This window comes from Balaenoptera acutorostrata, chromosome X (genome assembly GCF_949987535.1).
Source record: "Balaenoptera acutorostrata chromosome X, mBalAcu1.1, whole genome shotgun sequence".
Taxonomy (NCBI): domain Eukaryota; kingdom Metazoa; phylum Chordata; class Mammalia; order Artiodactyla; family Balaenopteridae; genus Balaenoptera; species Balaenoptera acutorostrata.
In genome coordinates this window covers 16821962-16841603 of record NC_080085.1, presented here as the reverse complement: position 1 = coordinate 16841603, position 19642 = coordinate 16821962, and the positions used below count along the sequence as shown (strand labels likewise).

At 42.7% G+C, this 19642-nt stretch overlaps 1 protein-coding gene and 1 non-coding gene across 4 annotated transcripts in view; both read left to right on the top strand.

The window, feature by feature from the left end:
- The window catches only part of SH3KBP1 (SH3 domain containing kinase binding protein 1), a 350137-nt gene that overhangs the window by 43651 nt on the left and 286844 nt on the right, over positions 1-19642 (top strand). The window contains exon 2 of one of the 3 annotated variants that reach the window (XM_057538745.1): positions 4623-4780. The exons of 1 other annotated variant lie outside the window; for it this stretch is intronic. In XM_057538745.1, coding sequence (XP_057394728.1) covers positions 4623-4780 — 158 coding nt within the window. Of the gene's footprint in view, positions 1-4622; positions 4781-19642 lie in introns of those variants that run through there. One more of the 3 variants, XM_007174679.3, reaches the window with a different exon arrangement.
- On the top strand, positions 14735-14807 carry TRNAG-CCC (transfer RNA glycine (anticodon CCC)). Its single transcript has one exon. It is a non-coding gene; the product is annotated as a tRNA-Gly (tRNA).

The window sequence follows — 19642 nt, the reverse complement described above, 5'->3', positions numbered from 1 at the left end:
TCAAGTATTATCCTAAAGCATCTCTGTAAAATAGAAACATAATACGGGCCACAGAAGCGATTTTAAATGTTCTAGTAGCCACATTCAGAAAGGGAGAAGAAACAAGTGAAATTAATTTGAATAATGCTTGAAATGAAATTGAAGAATTTCACCCAGCATATCTAAAATAGGATCATTTCAACATACAATCAATATAAAAATTAACGAGATATTTTACATTCTTTTTTTTCCCTCATAAGTCTTTGCAACTTGCTGCGTATTTTACAGCATGTCTCAATTTGGACGAGCCAGACTTCAAGTATTCAATAGCCACATGTGGCAGGTGACACTTTAGTGGACAGCAAAGTTCTAAACCTTTCAAAGGCTTACAAGGGACACAGGAAGAGCCCTTAGAAGGGGTAGGAGAGACATAGCCTCATGTTTTGTGAGCTCTTAATAAAGCCATACATAGGTTTCCTTCTCTTAGAGAAACCTGATATGTAAAAATTCTTCTTGACAGGAAAGGTAAAGCAGGAAGTGATTATTCATGTTACAAAAGAATTAACCGCAGGATCCTTTAAATAGCAAGCTCCCTTAGTGCACTGAAGATCTGACTCAATTTGCAAAAATGTGATTGACACTTGGCATTTTAGTAGCATCTTTGTTGGGCAGAGAACTATCTGCCATTATAAAATGCAAATGCAAGCTGAACCGTCAGTTTCTCAAGGCTTTGTTGAGTACCTACTGTATGTCAGGGATGCTCGTAGGGGTCACGACAGAACTAAGGGAGATCTGTACCCAGAAGACATTTAGAGGCTCACTGGCAGGGCGAGACACCCATGCAGCCACCACAGTGTGGAATTGCCTCAGTACCAGGGCCCAGGGAGGCTTGGGGACTGGATGAGCCAGGAAGGAGCTAGGAGGCACGTAGGGCCGGGTTGTGCCCAGAAGGCAGGCGGAGTGCATGTGATGAAGTGTCCAGGAGTTTAAAGGAAGGGTAGATCAGGAAAGACCAGCTCAATAGGATATTGGGAAGACTTGAAAATTATGCAGTTATGCTTTATATATCCCTGAGTCCCCAGTCCCTAATCCCCAGCCTTACTTCTAGCAGCCATCAGTTAAGCTGTGTTCTTGGACTCCTCATAAGAGGGAGATGGAAGCAAACCCAGGATGTGCTTCTCTCCAGTTTTCAACAACAGGCAGCAGCTGTTTATTTCTTAGGACCTATCTTCTTGAAGCAGATTCCTTTGCCCTCTTCCAGCTTTACCTTGATAGAGCCCACGTGCAGAATGCAGAAAATGAGACTTGCTGTTGAGGAAAGGAGAAGCAAGGTTGTGTGCTGGAAGTGGATGGGGTTCTGAGTTCCCCAGAGTACACAGGGTTTAAGTTCAGCGTCGAGATGGACCCTTGACCAGATTCCTCCCCCCGCTCCTTCAGGCAGGCCCCATGTGCTGCTTCCCTCCAACTCCACTTAGGGCGATTTTCTGTCCCCATCAGAAAAACTATGAGCTTTCATCTCTAAGTACTAAAATAGGATCAACCTTGGGGAGCCTAGGTCAGTATTCCAAGCCTTTTCTTCTTAAAAAAAAAATACCTGTTGTTTAAAAAAATGACTATCTCTATACATATATTTATTTATAGATCATGTACATATATTGCTGTACTAGTTGATTAAGAAAACCCAAAAGAAGCTTCTAAATATTTATTATTAGGTTTAATGAACTTATGGAAAGCATAAGATTGACTATTATATGATTTTAGACATTGGTGAAAAATGGACATTTGTCTTCATGGGTCAGGTACATAGTTTTAAATATCTTGCTAAACCCAATAGTTCCATATTATAATTAGGTAACTTAAACCTATATCAAGGGTGGGAGAAAACCCATATTACAAATTATCTTGATAACTCAGAGTGTTTTGTGCTGATTGGCTTGTCCTCGTGTTCACCCCCCAACATGGCTGACAAAGAGTTCCCACCCAGGGGCTGAAGTGGCAGCTCCACCATTTTCTTGTTGACTTGGTCGTGTGTTGAGTATTATCTACAACCCCTACTTTCTTTACCCAAATCTTCTCAAGTCTCTCATCCATTTAGTGAGGGTGATTTTAGTTAAAAGGGGTAATAGTCATAAAGAGGCTCTACCAAGAGGCCTCCCAGAACTGCAGGGCGCCGCATGGAGCTGAAAGCTGGCACTGGCGGCGCCCTTGTCTAGGGGCACAGCTGTCCCTCAGGCTGCTCCATGCCCTCCGAGCACCCCTGGCTGCCTGACCTACAGGCTGGATGATGGAGCTGGTGTCATTCTGCAAATGGAACGTTAGAGAAGTTGAATTTTTCTCTTTTTAAAATGAAAACAAAATGAATAGATGTTCTCATTTTTTTTTTCATCATGTTAACTAATTCCTGAAGTGAGTGCATCCCAGTTTGGAGGGCACTGGCTCAGAAAATAAGCTTAACTGCTTTGCTAAGCTTCAGGTTCTTTAATTGGGAAGATGGGCATCATAATACTGTGAGGATTAAGTGAGATAATGCAGGAAAAGTGTCTGGCACATAAACAGTGGTTACTGTAATCTCCGTTCCGATAGCAAAGCTTCAATAGATCCATGTCTAGGTAATTTGAAGAAAGCTGCTTTTTAATCGACCTGGTTCTGATTGTTATGATGACTCATTTTAACTGCTGGGGTGAGAATATGATACAAGAAAATTGGAGTGTTTCTGCCTTTGTACTTGTCAGGAACCAGGAGAAATCTGAAAAGGTTGCCTTGTTTATGCTCTTAGGCTTCTCCTTTCTGTTGATAAGTGATGAAAATGGTTCACAGCTCAACTTCAGCCTGGGCAGATTTCTGACAGCAGAGTCAGCCAGCTAATTTTGGAATGAAAAAATAATCTCGGAAAGGAACTTCTGCTTTGAGTTGCTTATGAACTGTCTCGGTTAGCTGACATTATGAGTGGACAAGGTGAGCACACCAGTCTGGGTGGATGGGGTCGTTTGCTCTGGAAACACTTTGGGAATTTATCCCTAATGGATATGCAAAGTGCATTTGACAAGGAGCCCACTCACCTACCAACCTTTTTCCTGGAAAACCTACCCCAATATATTGAATTTGTAAAAGTCATTTGGGCTTCTTTTGTCTCCTATTGGAGAAATCTTTTTTTTTATATACATCTATTTATTTTTTATTTTTATTTTTGGCTGTGTTGGGTCTTTGTTGCTATGCGCGGGCTTCCTCTGGTTGCGGCGAGCAGGGGCTACTCTTCGTTGCGGTGCGCGGGCTTCTCATTGCAGTGGCTTCTCTTGTTGCGGAGCATGGGCTCTAGGAGCGTGGGCTTCAGTAGTTGTGGCACGCGAGCTCTAGAGTGCAGACTCAGTAGTTGTGGCGCACGGGCTTAGTTGCTCCGTGGCATGTGGGATCTTTCCCGGGCCAGGGCTCAAACCTGTGTCCCCTGCATTGGCAGGCAGATTCTTAACCACTGCGCCACCAAAGCCCCATTGGAGAAATCTTTGCCAAACCCAAGATCACTAAGATTTTCTCCTATGCTTTCTTATAAAAATGTTGCAGTTTTAGCTCTTACATTCAGGCCTATGATTCATTTTGAGTTCATTCTTGCGTATGTGTTCTTTATAGAGCTCACTTAACTTTTCAACTTCCATTCTTTTACTGTAATTTCTAAGTTGCTAATTTGCTGCTTGGGGTTACACCTAATTTTCACTACCCTTGTATTTATTCATTTGCCCTTTGTCCATCCGTCCGTCCGTCCGTCCATCCATTCATTCATATCAAGCTGCAAATAAAAAAGGAAAAGGACAGGAGATTGACTGATTGAGGTGGGCATGAGGCGAGGCCCAAAGACTACATGAGTTGTTTAATCCGTGTATAGATAAACTAACCAGCCTCTGGATTGGTTGGCCCTGCTAATTAGCATTGGTACCAGAAGACCCGTCTGCCTCATCCGTTGCCTCCATCTATTACCAAGTATACAAAATCACCGTGGATTGGGAGAACAGTTTAAAATGGTATTGCTGCCTAAGAAGCCATCTGTCGTGAAGGCAGTTGTGCCCGCAGATGTGAGCGGTCTGAGTTGTTGGTTGGGCTGACGGGGCCCTCTGTATCGGCTGTGTTCACACGAGTTGTCGCTGAGAGGCGGGCATTATCTCTGTAGGGTGGGAATGATCATCACCCACATTTTACACAACTGAGGCCCAGAGAGGTTAGCATCACCTAGCCTTGGTGAAGGAGAGAGCATCTGAGAGCCAAAGCTGCACCTGTAGTTATCTGCCACCTCTGCGCTTGGGGAAATGATGCTGGACTCCGTCTGGGGGCGGGGTGGTGCACAAGTGTTGTTGGCCTTCTGTCATTGTGTGGTTTCCCCTCTGAAGCCCCTGCTGGCCCTGAGACCTGTAGGCCACTCTGCCTGTGCCTGACCGCAGACCAGCACTTTGTGGTTTCTGTGCTACAGGCCTCAGGTTAACCAAAGTCGGGCAACCGTGTGTGGCCCTGTTATTTTAAGTATTGGTAGAGGGGAAGCCCCTTGAATATGACTTTCCTGGCCTTCCAGGGCTGCTGGGCTTTGGACTTCTCCAACATCTGATCTAAAGTGCTGTTTTGTTTTGTTCTTGTTTTTGTTTGGTCCCTGTTCCTTCCAGTGGAGGCCATAGTGGAGTTTGACTACCAGGCCCAGCACGACGATGAGCTGACGATCACCGTGGGTGAGATCATCACCAACATCAGGAAGGAGGATGGAGGCTGGTGGGAGGGACAGATCAATGGCAGGAGAGGTTTGTTCCCTGACAACTTTGTAAGAGTGAGTACAAAGCGAAACCCTTTTCCTGTCTCCTGTGTGGGTTCTACTGACCAAAGCTGTGGTGGCACTTGTGGAGGAATTTCATGGGACTCTTTAAGAGGATGAGATGACAGCTTGACCTCTTGGATGCTGTCAAGAGGAGCACGTATAGCTTTGCCCTTGATATCGGGGGGTACTTGTTTTGAAGTCACTTTCTTAAGGCCCGGAATGTTCTCTTTCCAAACTGTGTATCACTTAGAAAATGCTGGAAAAATGTCAAGCTTGTCAAATTGTTTTATTTGTGGACTTGTTTATATGCTTTGATAGTTTCAAAGACTCTTGCCCTTTACCATTCCATTCAAAATGGAGGTGAAACTCAGTTTTGACCACTTAAATCAAGTAGCAGTCAGAATAAATGCAGAATTCCAATTCTGCCATGTTTCTACCTTTGTATCATATTGCTTTTTTGATAGGAGCGGTATTATTTTCCTTTTCCCCTTTATGGCCATGAAGCATTGAGTAAAATCTATTTTTTTCAGTAAGGTTTTGAAATTTATGCTCTCTGCAGAAGGGTTAATTACAAAAATGTAACTCAGTCATGCTAAGAAATTTCATACCACACAGTTGTAAATAATAGTGGGAATTAGGTTAAAAAGGGGGGGTCGGGAAATCACCTGCAGGCTGATCCCAGAGGGAAATACCAAGTGGGTCTAAAAAGTCCCTGGACTGTATCCTTCCCGCCCAGCGCTGGACCAGGTGGGCCTGTTCTTGGTGGGGAGGGCTGCGTGCAGGAATCCCCGGGGCCCCTGATGTAGTTCCGGTGGCACCAGACCATGCCTGAGACCTGGGGCCGTGGGGGGCAGGTGGTGTAGGGGACGCTGGGCCCAGAGAAGCAGGTGCCCCCCTTAAAGAGCCATGTGGGCTACATGGGAGGGTTTTATGGAAGGGGGTTGTTGAGGAAGAACAGTGATATGCTCCAGGCTTCACCCCCTGGGCCCTCTACCGGTACCCCGCCCCCCACCCCCAGTCTAGAACAAATAGAAAGCCAGTTTCATCTTTCTTCAGGATCTTGCCTCAGAGGATCCTGCTAACTTTTTCCTTGTTCTTTCTTCTTGGTGTGCAGAAAGCTGGGGAGAGTTTTGTGGGTTACATGCTGATAAACCTTGCTTTCTGTGAACAGTCGTGGGAGGATAGACATTTTTTCTTGGACTACAGTTGAACCTGGCAGCCCTCTCTCTCCCATTTTAAGAGGAGGAAAGCCTCACATCTGGGTCCCCTTGGGTTGAGTCTACTGATGTGTAAATGAGGGTGAATTATTTTGCCCTTCCAAACAAAATCCCCAATTTGGGGACAAGGACCATCCTTGAAGTTGAGCCAAATTCTGGGTTGGAAGGGGGACTTTTCTGGATAAAAGAGGCAAAGCTTGCAGTGAAGATGAAGGAGGAAGGAGTGAGAGGGGAGGACCGTGGGAAGGAGGGGAGGATTGTTGGAAAGAGGGAGGAGGACCGTGGGAAGGAGAAGGGACTCCAGCTCCAGTTTAGAAGGTGGGCCCTGCTTTGGAAGCCTTTAATGTGTCCTGTTGGCTTATTCCAAACCACAAATCCACAGACTCTGAAACTTCAAGGTTGGCCTTTGCTCAGGGCCGGGGCACCATAAGTGTTTGTGGAGGCCAGGGCAGGGAGGGCAGCGCGGGAAGAGCCCCAGGAGCGCCGGGGAACAGGAGCTCGTCACTGTGAGCAGGGGAGTGATGTGCTTCACTGCCAGGACCTCTATCCAGCCCTCTCCATTCGCTCAGCCTTGGGCTGGGCCAGCGTGGGCCACGGCAGCGGGTCCTGCCCCACGGTGGCCCACGGGCTTTGTCTTAAGGGGAGGCTGGTGGGAGATGGCGGGAGGGAGGGAGGGAGGCCAGCAAGGTCAGGGGTTATCCCGCCGGCTCCCCGCTCTAGGCTTGCCTGGGTCTGGCTGTGTCCCTCCGCCAGGTGGTGGCTGCTCCCATCAAGTCCCTTTCTTCTGTGCATTCCTTTCCCCTCATCCCGGCAGGCCTGGGGCTCCCTTGTTTCCAGCCCTCAGCTGCCGCCCCGGAGCGTCTCTCTACCTCACCTACTTTGTAAAAGTCTCTTTATTAATCCCACCTCAGATTACCTAACTCGAGTGTGCCATCTGGGTTTTCCCCCTCCCGAGCCCGACTACTTCATCAGGCTAGTCTGAGGATTAGAGGAGACAGTGCGTGGAAATCACTTAGCATGTGGCCGGCCACCTTCCGAGTGTGCCGCTGTCCCTGTGGTGAAGGAAGGGACCCTCTCCCCTGGCCTGAAAGCCCCTGCCCTTGCCTAACACTTGTCTCACCTCAGCTAGAGCACCTCCAGGGAGGGGAAGTCTCATGCTTGGGAGGTGCTTGTTCCCCCTGGGCCAGAAAGGATGTGACAGGACCGGCTGGGGCTGTACCACTTGTGGCTGTTAGACTTGGCAGAAAAAGAAACTTCTCTTCTTTCGGATGGCTGAGTCTATCTTCAAGTCTTCACCCACTGGGAATGTTTTAGGCCTATTATTGAAAATCCAGTAGGTGGAGGCCGTAGAGTTTAACAATAAAGAACACTGCCGTAGAGAGTTCTAGAAGCTGAAAATACATCTTTAGGTAATAATAATCATATTGGCATAAGTTCACAGTTTTGGAAGTGGGTTTACACATGCCTTATTTAGCTTAAGAATCATTTGTCCCCAGACTGAATTGGGTAATCTTGTGGCATCCCGTTGTTTATTTGTGTACTTTTATGCCAGTTACCACTGTCAGAGAGCGTACCTTAAGCATTTTCTTGATTCATTTATCGGATCCTTAATCAGTGTCCCAAATGAACCTGATCTCCTAAAGTGTGTGGATTCAGTATCCACCTGCAACTCTGTATTGTCTCAATTTCTCAAAGGAAAAATACCAGGCAGTCCGGCCACCCCATCGTTAAGAAGATGCCTGGGCTTTGCCACCTCTGGGGCTGAGATTTGTTGGCACCCATAAATGTACCTAACCAGGCCCCATGGCCTTTTGGGTTTGTTCCTCTTTTTCTTTTATTTAGTTAGTTCTTATTTCATTTATTTACTGTACATGTAGAAGAAGAATCTTAAAATCCCTCTTCCCTTTCTTCTCTATACCTCTCTCTCATCCACTTCTTTTAGAATACATTTTTCTTTATCCTTCCTCCTTTAAAAAATTTATTCATTTCCAGGTGCAATTTACATAGAGTAAAATGTTGAAGTCATAATTGTATGGCTTGATAATTTTTTTTTAATGTAAGTGCGTGCCTCTGTAAGCATCATCCAGATCAATTTTATTTCTATCCCTCTAGAAAGTTCCACCATGCCTTTTCCCAGTCATTCCCCCTCTCGTAGGTAATCTGTCATCATAGATTAGTTTTGCCTGTACTGGAGTTTCATGTAAATGGAATCATACAATATGTGCTCTTTTATATATGGCTACTTTTGCACAACAAAATGTTGTTGTGTATAGCAGTACTTTGTTCTTGCTGTATAGTATCCCATTTTATGAATAAACTGTAATTTGTTTATCCACTCTCCTGTGGATGGACATTTGGGTTGTTTCCAGTTTGGGTATTTTATGGAGACAGGCACTCATTTCTCTTGTGTATATACGTGTAGGAGTGGAATTACTGCCCTCCCTCACTTTCAACATATATGTTTTTCTCTGTTTAAATCTGTGGCCTCTGTGGAGGTGGGGTGTCCCACCTGTGCTGGGGCCTCATTTGTGCCTGAGTGTGGTGGTCTTTGCATGGTTGACCTTTGGGTATGACCACTGAGGGGTCCTTAAGCACAGAACTCAATGTCCCAGGGATCATTTGATTGTTGGACCCATGAACTATCAAAGGCTCATTCTTAGATTGTTAAAAACATGCCAATAGAGAGCATGTGTCAAAGTTTTATTGAACTCATCTAATGAGAGAACTAGCATAATAACAAAACTGATTCAGTGAGGATGTGAGGAACTGATTAAAAAGTCCCTGGAAAAAGGAATGTTCAAAGAAGATCAAAATGAAAACAACATTGTAAATTCAACTATACTTCAATAAAATTTTTTTAAAAAAGGACAAAGAAGATCAAAATGGGTTCACGTCTTAGAGGACAGTAAAGTCTTAACCTCTGGGGTTATCATCTCTACCAGAAAAGAAAAAGAGGCTATGGCGTACCTTATTGTTTTTCTACATGTTATCCTCGGGCTTTTATAGAGTTGTAAAATGTCCTAATAAAGTGTTGGTTAAATCAGGTTATGTTTTCAGAGGGAATCAGACGACCCTTCGGGGTGCGGGGGGCACACTTATTAGAAAATGGATCAGCATGACATTAAAAGTTCACACGATGATCATTTTTGGCTTCATTTCCAAGTTTTGGGTATTTTTTTCTGCATAGACCACAATAGACCATAATATGGTATATAATAGTAGGAGGCACTAGGATGAAATCCTCAAAGTCATTCATTTAAAAAAAAAAAGGCTGCCCTCCTGAGACCTGAAACTACCACCTAGAACAGAAGGACAGCCAGCAATGAGAGGCAGATGTGGGCTCTTTCACAGGGGTTCATTTTCCCCATGTTGGATTCACTGACCAGTGTCCCCCTTTCAGAACCTTACCTCAGAGGCAGACAACAGTGGCCATGAGTCCAGCAAAGGATTTATTAGCAGCCTTTTCCTGAGTTCTCCTGACATGTATCCAGACAGACGACGGAATTTCAAAAGGCAGAGAGGCCTTGAACCCATGGCTTGGACCGCCACGCACGGGTCTGCCTGCTTTGGGGGGCGACCTTTGGTGAGGGGCAGTGGGACCCAGGCTCTCGAGTAGAAAGCAGGAAGCTGCAGCAGGGGTTAAAAGAATGTGCTTGTTGATCTTTAAGTCGCTCTGTGCGCGCACGCGCCGCAGCCACAGGCCCCTTTGTCGGAGGCCGAGGTGTGTTTACTTGTAGTTGCAGGTCTTATGCTGAGTGTAACAGTTTTCAGCTCGGTTTCCTATTGCCTCAGCTTTAATCTGCTAGGTGTTTTAGATCTCTGTCTGGCGTATCCAGAGCCTTTTTTGTGTTTGTGTAAAGTGGCTGGTGAAAATGGTCATTTTTTTCATCGATGAGGTGGAAGGTGAGGCTTTTGCATATTTGCACGTCTGAGATAAAGCTCATGCTTACTTTGCTTGTCTTGATTTCAGAAAGAATCACAAATTTACTTCAACAAGTGCCATAACGGAGAGATTTCCTAGTTGCTATTCTATACTCAGAGACCCTGAAGTAGATCTCTTGGATCCAGTTTCACTTTGCTTTTTCACCCCAAGGGCCACTGATTTTGTGAAGTATATGGGATATTGTCTTCAAGGTACTTGTCTCTCTTGGAAAGGTGGCGCGCGTTTTCCAGGTGTGTTTCATAGCGTGCCCAGCCTCCTCCTGCTCACGACGTCGCGCTGATGTGCTCGGGGGTGGGGTCTGCCGAACTCCTCAGGGAGCGTTTACCGGGCGTCTGCGACGTGCTGGCACCAGAGGCTGTGAGCACAAATGAGACTCCTGAAATGGAACAAGGTATCCTTACGAATGTAACTTCTTCCACAGGAGGACAGTGTTAGCTCCTGTGACCTGGCCTTTGGTCACACTTTACTCTGGGGCGCACATGTTAGACACTGTTCTGCAAATATGATCCTGATTAAAATGCCACTTGTGAGGGTTTTGACTGGATTCATCAGGCAGCTCTGTTGGAACACGCTAAATGAACCTACAGTTATCTTTTGGCCCTGATTGCTGTGTTACTTTATGGAATAATAATGACAACATTCTCTTGCAGGCTTGCTGGCTGCCTGGCTTTGTATGCATTATGTATAATCTGCTCGTGTCTGTCTGTGTATAAGGAATCAAATTTGTTGAACACTTACGCCAGGCAGGAATGAGCCTAAGCCCTTCACATGCTTTATCTCATTAAATCCTTTACACCACTCTATGGCATAGGTACCATTTTTTTTTATCATGCCCATTTTTTAGAAGAGATAACTGAGGCATCTTAAGGTTAAAAGACTTACAAGCTATGAGGAGCAGAAAACTTTGGAACTTGAGCAGACTGGCACTAGACCCTGAGCTGAAGCAGGCAGCACTATCTGGGTTTCCAAATTGTTCTGATGGGGTTAAGCCCCTCACCATTATTACCCGCTGCATCCTGCCTTCCCTGAGTGTCCTGTCGATATTTTGCACATTTTTAAAATTTTATTTATTTTTACTTTTGGCTGCGTTGGGTCTTCATTGCTGCACACGGGCTTTCTCTAGTTGCGGCGAGCGGGGGCTACTCTTCGTTGCGGTGCGCGAGCTTCTCATTGTGGTGGCTTCTCTTGTGGAGCACGGGCTCTAGGCACACGGGCTTCAGTAGTTGTGGCACGCGGGCTCTAGAGTGCAGACTCAGTAGTTGTGGCACACGGGCTTAGTTGCTCCGTAGCATGTAGGATCTTCCCGGACCAGGGCTCGAACCCGTGTCCCCTGCATTGGCAGGCGGATTCTTAACCACTGCGCCACCAGGGAAGCCCCTGCTAGTCTTGAGTTAAGAAAAAATTACAAAGTTACTTTACAAGTGGCATCAAGTAGAGATTTCCAGGTTGCTATTCTATATTCAGAATCATGGTTGTGAACTTGTTTTCTGCATTTTAAAGGATTCTCTTCAGAAATCAGGTATTTCAGCTCAAAAGAGCAATCTTTGCCTGGATTTATGGGCTGGTGCTGTTTTTCCTATGAATTCTGAAAGCAAGTCAATTCGGGAAAATATTTCATTTTACTCATTTGTAAGGAGGCTTGTTATTTTGCGGTGTTTAGGATATGCTTTTCAGAAGGATCTTGGTTGTCTTTTCTAAGAGTGGTGAATAATCCAGTTGTGTGACTATCTAGTTGTTCCCCATCCATGGGGCCCTTGCAAACAACCAATTCCAACTCGAATTATTCTTTAAACTTTCAATATATAGTTTTCTTTTAGGGAACAAAATCTTAAAACTAACAACTGGAGCCTGTTAGATGCTGTTATAAAAAATGGTACTCCAGGAAGGGTCCAGAGTAATTAAAGACAAGTGTGTTGCCAATAAAAGCCACACCAGTTGGCAGATTCCTCAGGCTTTGTCACTTGCAGCGCAGGAAATGTGTGTGTGTGTGTGTGTGTGTGTGTGTGTGTGTGGAGGGGTGTCTTGTGACTCAGGGAGAGCGGTCCCCTGACCGAATTGATCTTGCTGATTATGCATAATGGAGTTTTATCTTCTTAATGACCGGATTATCGAATCTGAGCTTAGAAAGGGACTTTGGAATCATGTGTTTCAACCCCCAGCTTTCTAACAGGTCAACGTCTAAACCATGTAAGATGTTGCTGTGATCATTACTGGACACTTAAAACTTGTATAGTGTGGTGGTCCCACAGGGGGCCCTAAACCACTGAGTGTCCAGTCTGGCCCTGCTCCAGGCACACTGCATCGTCAGAAGTTTGGAGTAGGGGCAGGAGTTGGCGTAGGGGCCTTGGAATATTTTTAAAAGTTCATGTGACTTGCTGCTTGATGAAGCTTGGGCACTCCTTTTGTACAATGGGACTGATGGGCAGTGTCATCCTCTTTAATATCTTTTCTCAAGCAGGCTTGGTAGCCTGTGACCTGTAGTTCTACATTTGAAAATATTATGTTATTTCTAAAGTACCTTTATGAATGTATAAGGAAACATAACCATGCTGGAAATTGTAAAAAAAAAATGTGTACCACAAATACAAAAACAACATACCAATATGTAAACAATGCTCTATGTGAGTCCATTAGAATTTATACATTCTGATTGCAGATACTCTGGATTAACTAAACACTGGACTAAACGCTGCCTTCTACCCAGTGGTAGTGAGGTGGGCAGAATTTCTAGCAGTGGTCCCCAAGATTCCACTCCTTGAATCCCCAGAACCTGTGAATGTGATGTTATATGGTGCAGTTGACTTTACAAAAGAGAGATATCCAGGTGGGCTTAATCATAGCACGTGAGCCATTAAAAGAAGAGAAATTTCTCTGCCTAGTGGCAGAAGAGGAAGTCAGAGAGATTGAAAGTGTGAGGAGGACTTGTGGCTTTGAAGATGGAGTGGTCATGTGAGAAGGCATACAGGCAACTTTATTGGAGCAGAGAGCAAACCTTGGCTGGCAGCCAGCAAGGAAATGGAAACCTCAGACCTCCTGCTTCAAAAATTGGATTCTGCCAACAACCTGAGTGAGTTTGGAAGTGGATTGTCCTCCCGAGCCTCTAGATAAGAGTCCAGCCTGGTTGTGTGTGGCTTAAAATACAGATAGCAAACTGTATCTGGGGCAGTTTGCTCCCTCCCTACTGGCGTATTGTCAGTGGAGACCAAATGGGAAGTCTGGACTCTCACCCTCTGCCCTGGGCGCAGCAGTAGTAAGTGGCCCCCCTCACCCTCTCCACTAGATCACGGGGAAGATCTTCCAGAGGAGGGAGCTGGAGAAAGGGATTCATTAAACCCGTGTAGGAAATCTTGAGCAAAATCCTGACCAACACATACATGAATCTGACCAGAATTAATGTGCCAAAAAGTTTGAGAAAATAAACTACAGTGTGAAATGCCACCCAGGTTTTCAGAGTGACCTCTAGGTAACACAAATGAAGAAGACCAGAATAGCCTTGCAAGGGCTCTGGAAACTAAACTGTCATTGGCATCACAGCCCACAGAAGTAGCCCAGGATCTACATGCTTAATCTAAATAGGGTCAGTGCCTGCTAAATTTAAATAGGATCCAGAGTCTTATAACATAATAGCTCAAATGCCCAGGATACAGTAAAAAAAAAAAAAAAAATCACCTGTCATACCAAGAACCAGGAAAATTGGAACTTAAATGAGAAGGCAATCAACAGATACCAACACTGGGAAGACTCAGATGTTGGAACTGTCTGACAAAAGCAGCCATCAGAAAAATGCTTTAATGAGCAATTACGAACACTATTGAAACAAGCAAATAATTAGAAAATCTCAGCAAAAATTAGAGGTATTAAAAAAATGGAAATTATAGAACTGAAAAATAAATCACCATATTAAGTTCACTGGATGAGCTTAATAATAGAGATGACAGAGGAAAGAATCAATGAAGTTGAAGACAGATCAATAAAATTTACCCTGTCTATCTGTTGTCCAGACAACAGATGGAAACTAGTCTAAAAAAAAAAATGAACAGAGCCTCAGAGACCTTTGGTACAATAACATTAGGTCTAACATTTGTGTCATTGGAGTCCCAGAAGGAGAAGAGAAGACTATAGAAATAAAAAGTATTCGAAGAAATTATGGGTGAAAACTCTCCAAATTGGGCAAAAGGGATAAACCATCAGAATCAAGAAGCTGAGCAAAACCCAAACAGGATAAACCCAAAGAAATCTATGCCAAGACACATAATAATCAAACTTCTCAAAACTTCTTTGTCTTTAGACAAAGAAAAAACAGAGAGTGAGAAACAATGTATTACCCATAGCAGAAGAATGATTTTAATGACAGTGGATTTCTAATATGAAATCATGGAGTCTAGAAGGAAGTGCACAGCATTTCCAAGTGCTGAACAAAAAGAACGTTGCACTCTGAGTTCTACATCTGGTGAAAATATCCTTCAGGAATAAAGAGAAAATAAAAACATTCTCAGATGAAGGAAAACAAAGAAAATTTGTCAACAGCAGACCCACCCTTAAACAATGGCTAAAGAAAGTTCTCTAAACAGAAAAGTAAATGATAACAGGAGGAGGCCTGGAACTCCAGAAAGAAACAAAACAAAACAAAACAAAACAGTGGATGGGTAAAAATAGAAGTACGTTTAATAGGCTGTTTTTATCCTTATTAGCTTTTAAAATTATGTTTAATGGTTGAAGCATAAGTTATAATATCATCTGGTGTGATGTCAATATATGTAGAGATACTATATGAGAATTATGTTTAAAAAGTGGGGAGAGGGGACTTCCCTGGTGGTCCAGTGGTTAAGACTCTGTGCTCCCAATGCAGAGGGCCCGGGTTCGATCCCTGGTCAGGGAACTAGATCCCACATGGCACAACTGGGAGCCTGCCGCAGCTAAGGCCTGGTGCAGCCAAATAAATAATTAAGACCCGACGCAGCCAAATAAATAAATATTTTTAAAAAAGAATATTAAAAAGTGGGGAGAGGGACTTCCCTGGTCACGCAGTGGTTAAGAATCCACCTGCCGGGCTTCCCTGGTGGCGCAGTGGTTGAGAATCTGCCTGCTAATGCAGGGGACACGGGTTCGAGCCCTGGTCTGGGAAGATCCCACATGCCACGGAGCAGCTGGGCCCGTGAGCCACAACTACTGAGCCTGCGCGTTTGGAGCCTGTGCCCCGCAACGGGAAGGGGCCGCGATAGTGAAAGGCCCGCGCACTGCGATGAAGAGCGGTCCCTGCACCGCGATGAAGAGTGGCCCCCACTTGCCGTAACTAGAGAAAGCCCTCGCACGAACCGAGGACCCAACACAGCCAAAAATAAAAAATAAATAAATAAATAAAGTAACTATAAAAAAAAAAAATTAAAAAAAAAAAAAAAAAGAATCCACCTGCCAATGCAGGGGACACGGGTTCAAGCCCTGGTCCGGGAAGATCCCACATGCTGCGGAGCAACTAAGCCCGTGTACCACAACTACTGAGCCCGCCTGCTGCAACTACTGAAGCCCACGTGCCTAGAGCCTGTGCTCCACAACAAGAGAAGCCACCGTGGTGAGAAGCCCATGCACCGCAACGAAGAGTAGCCCCCGCTCGCCACAGCTAGAGAAAACCTGCATGCAGCAATGAAGACCCAAATGGAAGTAAGGTTTCTACACTTCAGTTGAAATGGGAAAGCATTGATACCAGTAGTCTCTGGTAAGTTCCATATGTATATTGTAATAACTAAAAAAAACCCCAAACGGCTAAAAAAACTAAAAACCAATAAAAAGCTATACAATGAGATATACTCAAAAAGTCTATAGATAAATGTACAAGTAACTCACAGGAAGGCAAGAAAAAGGGGAAAGAGGAATGATAAACAGGAAATAAAGAGAAAACAAATAATACAATGGCACACCTAAGCCCTAACATCAATAGTTACTTTAAGTGTAAATGGTCTAAGTATACCAATTGATAGAGATAACAGAATGGATAAAAAATGTGACTTAACCATGTGCTGTCTACAAGAAACTCACTTTGAATATATTGCTATAGGTGCATTAAAAGTAAAAGGGTGGAAAAAGATATACCATGTAAACATTAATTTAAAAAAAAGCAGGAATGGCTATATATAATATCAGATAAAGTAGACTAGAGAGCGAAGAAAATTACCTGAGACAAAGAGGGACATTACACAATGATGAAAATGTCATTACACTAAGAAAACACAACAATCCTAAATATGTATGAACCAAACAACAGAGCTGCAAAGTACATGAAGCAAAAACTGATAGACCTGAAAGACAGACACATCCACAATAATAATAGTTGGGAACTTCAGCATCTCTCTCTCAGCATTTGAAAGAACTACTAAATAAGATATCAGCAAGGATATAGAAGAACTGAACAGTATTATCAACCAAGCAGTTCTAATTAATATTTATAGGACACTCCACTCAAAAAACAGCCTAAAACACATCTTTTTCAAGTACTCATGAAACATTTACCAAGTTATACCATACCCTGGGTCATAATACTGACCTCAATTTATTTAAAGGAGTGGAAATAATACAGAGTATGTTCTCTGACCATAATGTAATCAAACTAGAAGCTGACAACAGAAAGATAACAGGAAGATCTCCAAACACTTGGAAATCAAATAACACACTTCTGAATAATTCATAAGTCAAAGGGGAAGTCTCAAAGGAAATTTTTAAGAATACATCAAGGTGAATGAAAATGAAAACACAGCATATTAAAGTTTATGGGACACAGCTAAAGTAGTGCTGAGAGGAAATTTTATAGCACTAAATGTTTAAGTCAGAATGGAGGAAAGATCTGAAATCAATAATCTAAGTTCCCACCTGAAGAAACTAGAAAGAGAAAAGACCCCCTGCCCCCACCAAAGCAAGCAGAAGAAAGGAAATAATGAAGATAAGAGCAGGAATCATTGAACACAGAAAAACAACAGAGAAAATCAATGAAAAAGCCGGTTCTTTAAAAAGATCAGTAAAATGGTTAAATCTTTAAGATGACTGAAAAAGATAAAAAAGAAGATACAAATTGCAATATTAAGAATAAAACAGGGGCTATCACTACAGATCCTGCAGCGATTAAAAAGACAGTAAGAGAATACCACAAACAATTCTATACACATACATTTGACAATTTAGATGAAATGGACCAATTTCTTGAATATCACAAACTACCAAAACTCATCCAAGATGAAATAGGTAATCTCAGTAGTCCTATAACTGTTAAAGAAATTGAATTCATAATTTAAAAGCTTCCAAAAAAGAAATCTCCAAGACTAGAAGGTTTCATTGGAGATTTCCACTAAACATTTAAAGAACAGGTACCAATTCTACATAATCTCTTCCAGAAAATACAAGAGGAGAGAATGCCTTCTTGTTCATTTTATGAGGCCATTACAACTTGATACCAAAACCAGACAGACAGTACGAAAACCCAACAAACCAATATCCCTCAAGAGCATAGACACAAAAATCCTCCACAAAGTACTAGCAAGACAAATCCAGCAACATATAAAAAGAATTATGTACTGTGACCAAGTGAGGTTTATTCTAGGTATGGAAGGCTGCTTCATTGTTTGAAAATCAATGAATGTAATCCACCATATCACCAGACTACAGGAGGAAAAAATAATCACATAATCCTATAAATTGATGCAAAAAAATCATTTGACAAAATTCAACACAGATTCATGATAAAAACTCTCAGCAAAGTAGGAATATAGGGGAATTTCCCCAGCTCGATAAAGAGCATCTACAGTTAACATCATGCTAAAAGTGGTGAAAGACTGAATGCTTCCCCCGCCCCAGGAACAGGAACAAGGCAAGGATGTCTGTTCTCACTAGTCTTATTCCTCACAGTACTGGAGATCCTAGTCAGCACAATGCTGAGAAAAGAAATAAAAGGCATACGAATTGGAAAGGAAGAATAAAACTGTTCCTGTTTGCAGATGACATGATTCTCTATGTAGGAAATCCCAAAAATCTACAAAATAACTCCTGGAACTAATAAGTAAATTCAGCAAGATCACAGGATACAAGGTCCACACACAAAAATTATTTCTCTGTCCTAGAAATGAACATATGGAAACACAAATTAAAAGCACAATACCATTTATAATCAATCCTAAAACAATTGAAATACTTAGGTATAAATCTAACAAAACATGGACATGATGTGTGTGCTGAAGCCACAGAATGTTGGTGAAGGTATTCAAAGGCGATCGAGATAAATGGAGAGGCAGATACCGTGTTCGTGAATTGGAAAAGTCAACAAGGTAAAGATGTTAGTTCTCCCCAAATCTATAGGTTTACTGTAGTTCCTGTCAAAGTCCCAGTAAAGTGTTTTTTTGTAGACTAGCTTATTTTTCAATTTATATGGAAAATCAAAGGAATTAGAATAGGTAAAACAAGTTTGAAAAAGAAGAACAAAGTAGAAGGCGTCTATTCGATTTTATGACTTACTTTAACAGCTAAAGTAATTAAGACACTGTGGTATTGGTGGAGGGGAAGATACCGAGGTCAATGGAACAGAATAGAGAACCCAGAAATAGACCCACACAAATAGGCCCAACTGATCTTTGACAAAGGTACAAGAGCAATCCAATAAAGGAAAGAGTCTTTTCATCAAATGGTACTGGGTCAGTTGAACAGCCAGAGGCAAAAAATGAACCTCTACCTAAACCTTACACTTTATAAAAATTATCTCAAAATGGATCATAGATTTAAATGTAAAACATAAAACTATAAATGTTTGAGAATTAAACACAAGAGAAAATCTTCAGGACCTAGGCCTAGGTGAAGAGTTCTTAGACATCACACCAAAAGAACATTAAAGAAAAAAAAATCAGTCAGATTTCTTCAGAATTAAAAACTTTTGTGAAAAACCCTGTGAAGAGGATGAAAAGACAGGTTACAGACTGAGAGAAAATATTTGCTAACCACATGTCTGACAAAGGACTTGTATTCAGAATGAATCAAGAACTCTCAAAATGCAATAGTAAGCAGTCAAAAAATCCAATTAAAAATGGTTAAAAGATGTGAACAGACATTTCACCAAAGAGGATATACAGATGGAAAATAAGCACGTGGAAAGATGTTCAACATCATTAGCCATTAGAGAAATGAAAATTAAAATCACAATGAGATAGTACTATGTATTCTAATATCTATTAGAATGAGCACTAGAATGGCTGAAACAAAAAAATAGTAGTAATGCCAAATGCTGGTAAGGGTATAGAGAAACTGGTTCTCTCAGACGCTGCTGGTGGGAATGTAAAAGGGTTCACGCAGTCTGGAAGATAGTCTGGCAGCTTCTTATAAAACTAACTTTGCACTTGCCAAGTGACCCAGCAGTTGTATTGTTGGACATTTCATCCCAGAGAAATAAAAATTTATGTCTACACAAAAACCTGTACAGGAATGTTCATGGCAGCTTTATTTATAATAGCCCCGAATTGGAAGCAACTTGAATGTCCTTCAGTGGGTGAATGGTTACACACACTCCACTGTTATACAGCAGAAACTAACACAACATTGTAAAGCAATTATACTGCAATACAGATGTTAAAAACAAAAAACGAAAAACACACTCCAGTCTATCCATTCAATGGAATACTACTCAGCAATAAAAAGGAATGAATACAGGCACCAACTTGGATGGATCACAAGGGCATTGTGCTTTGG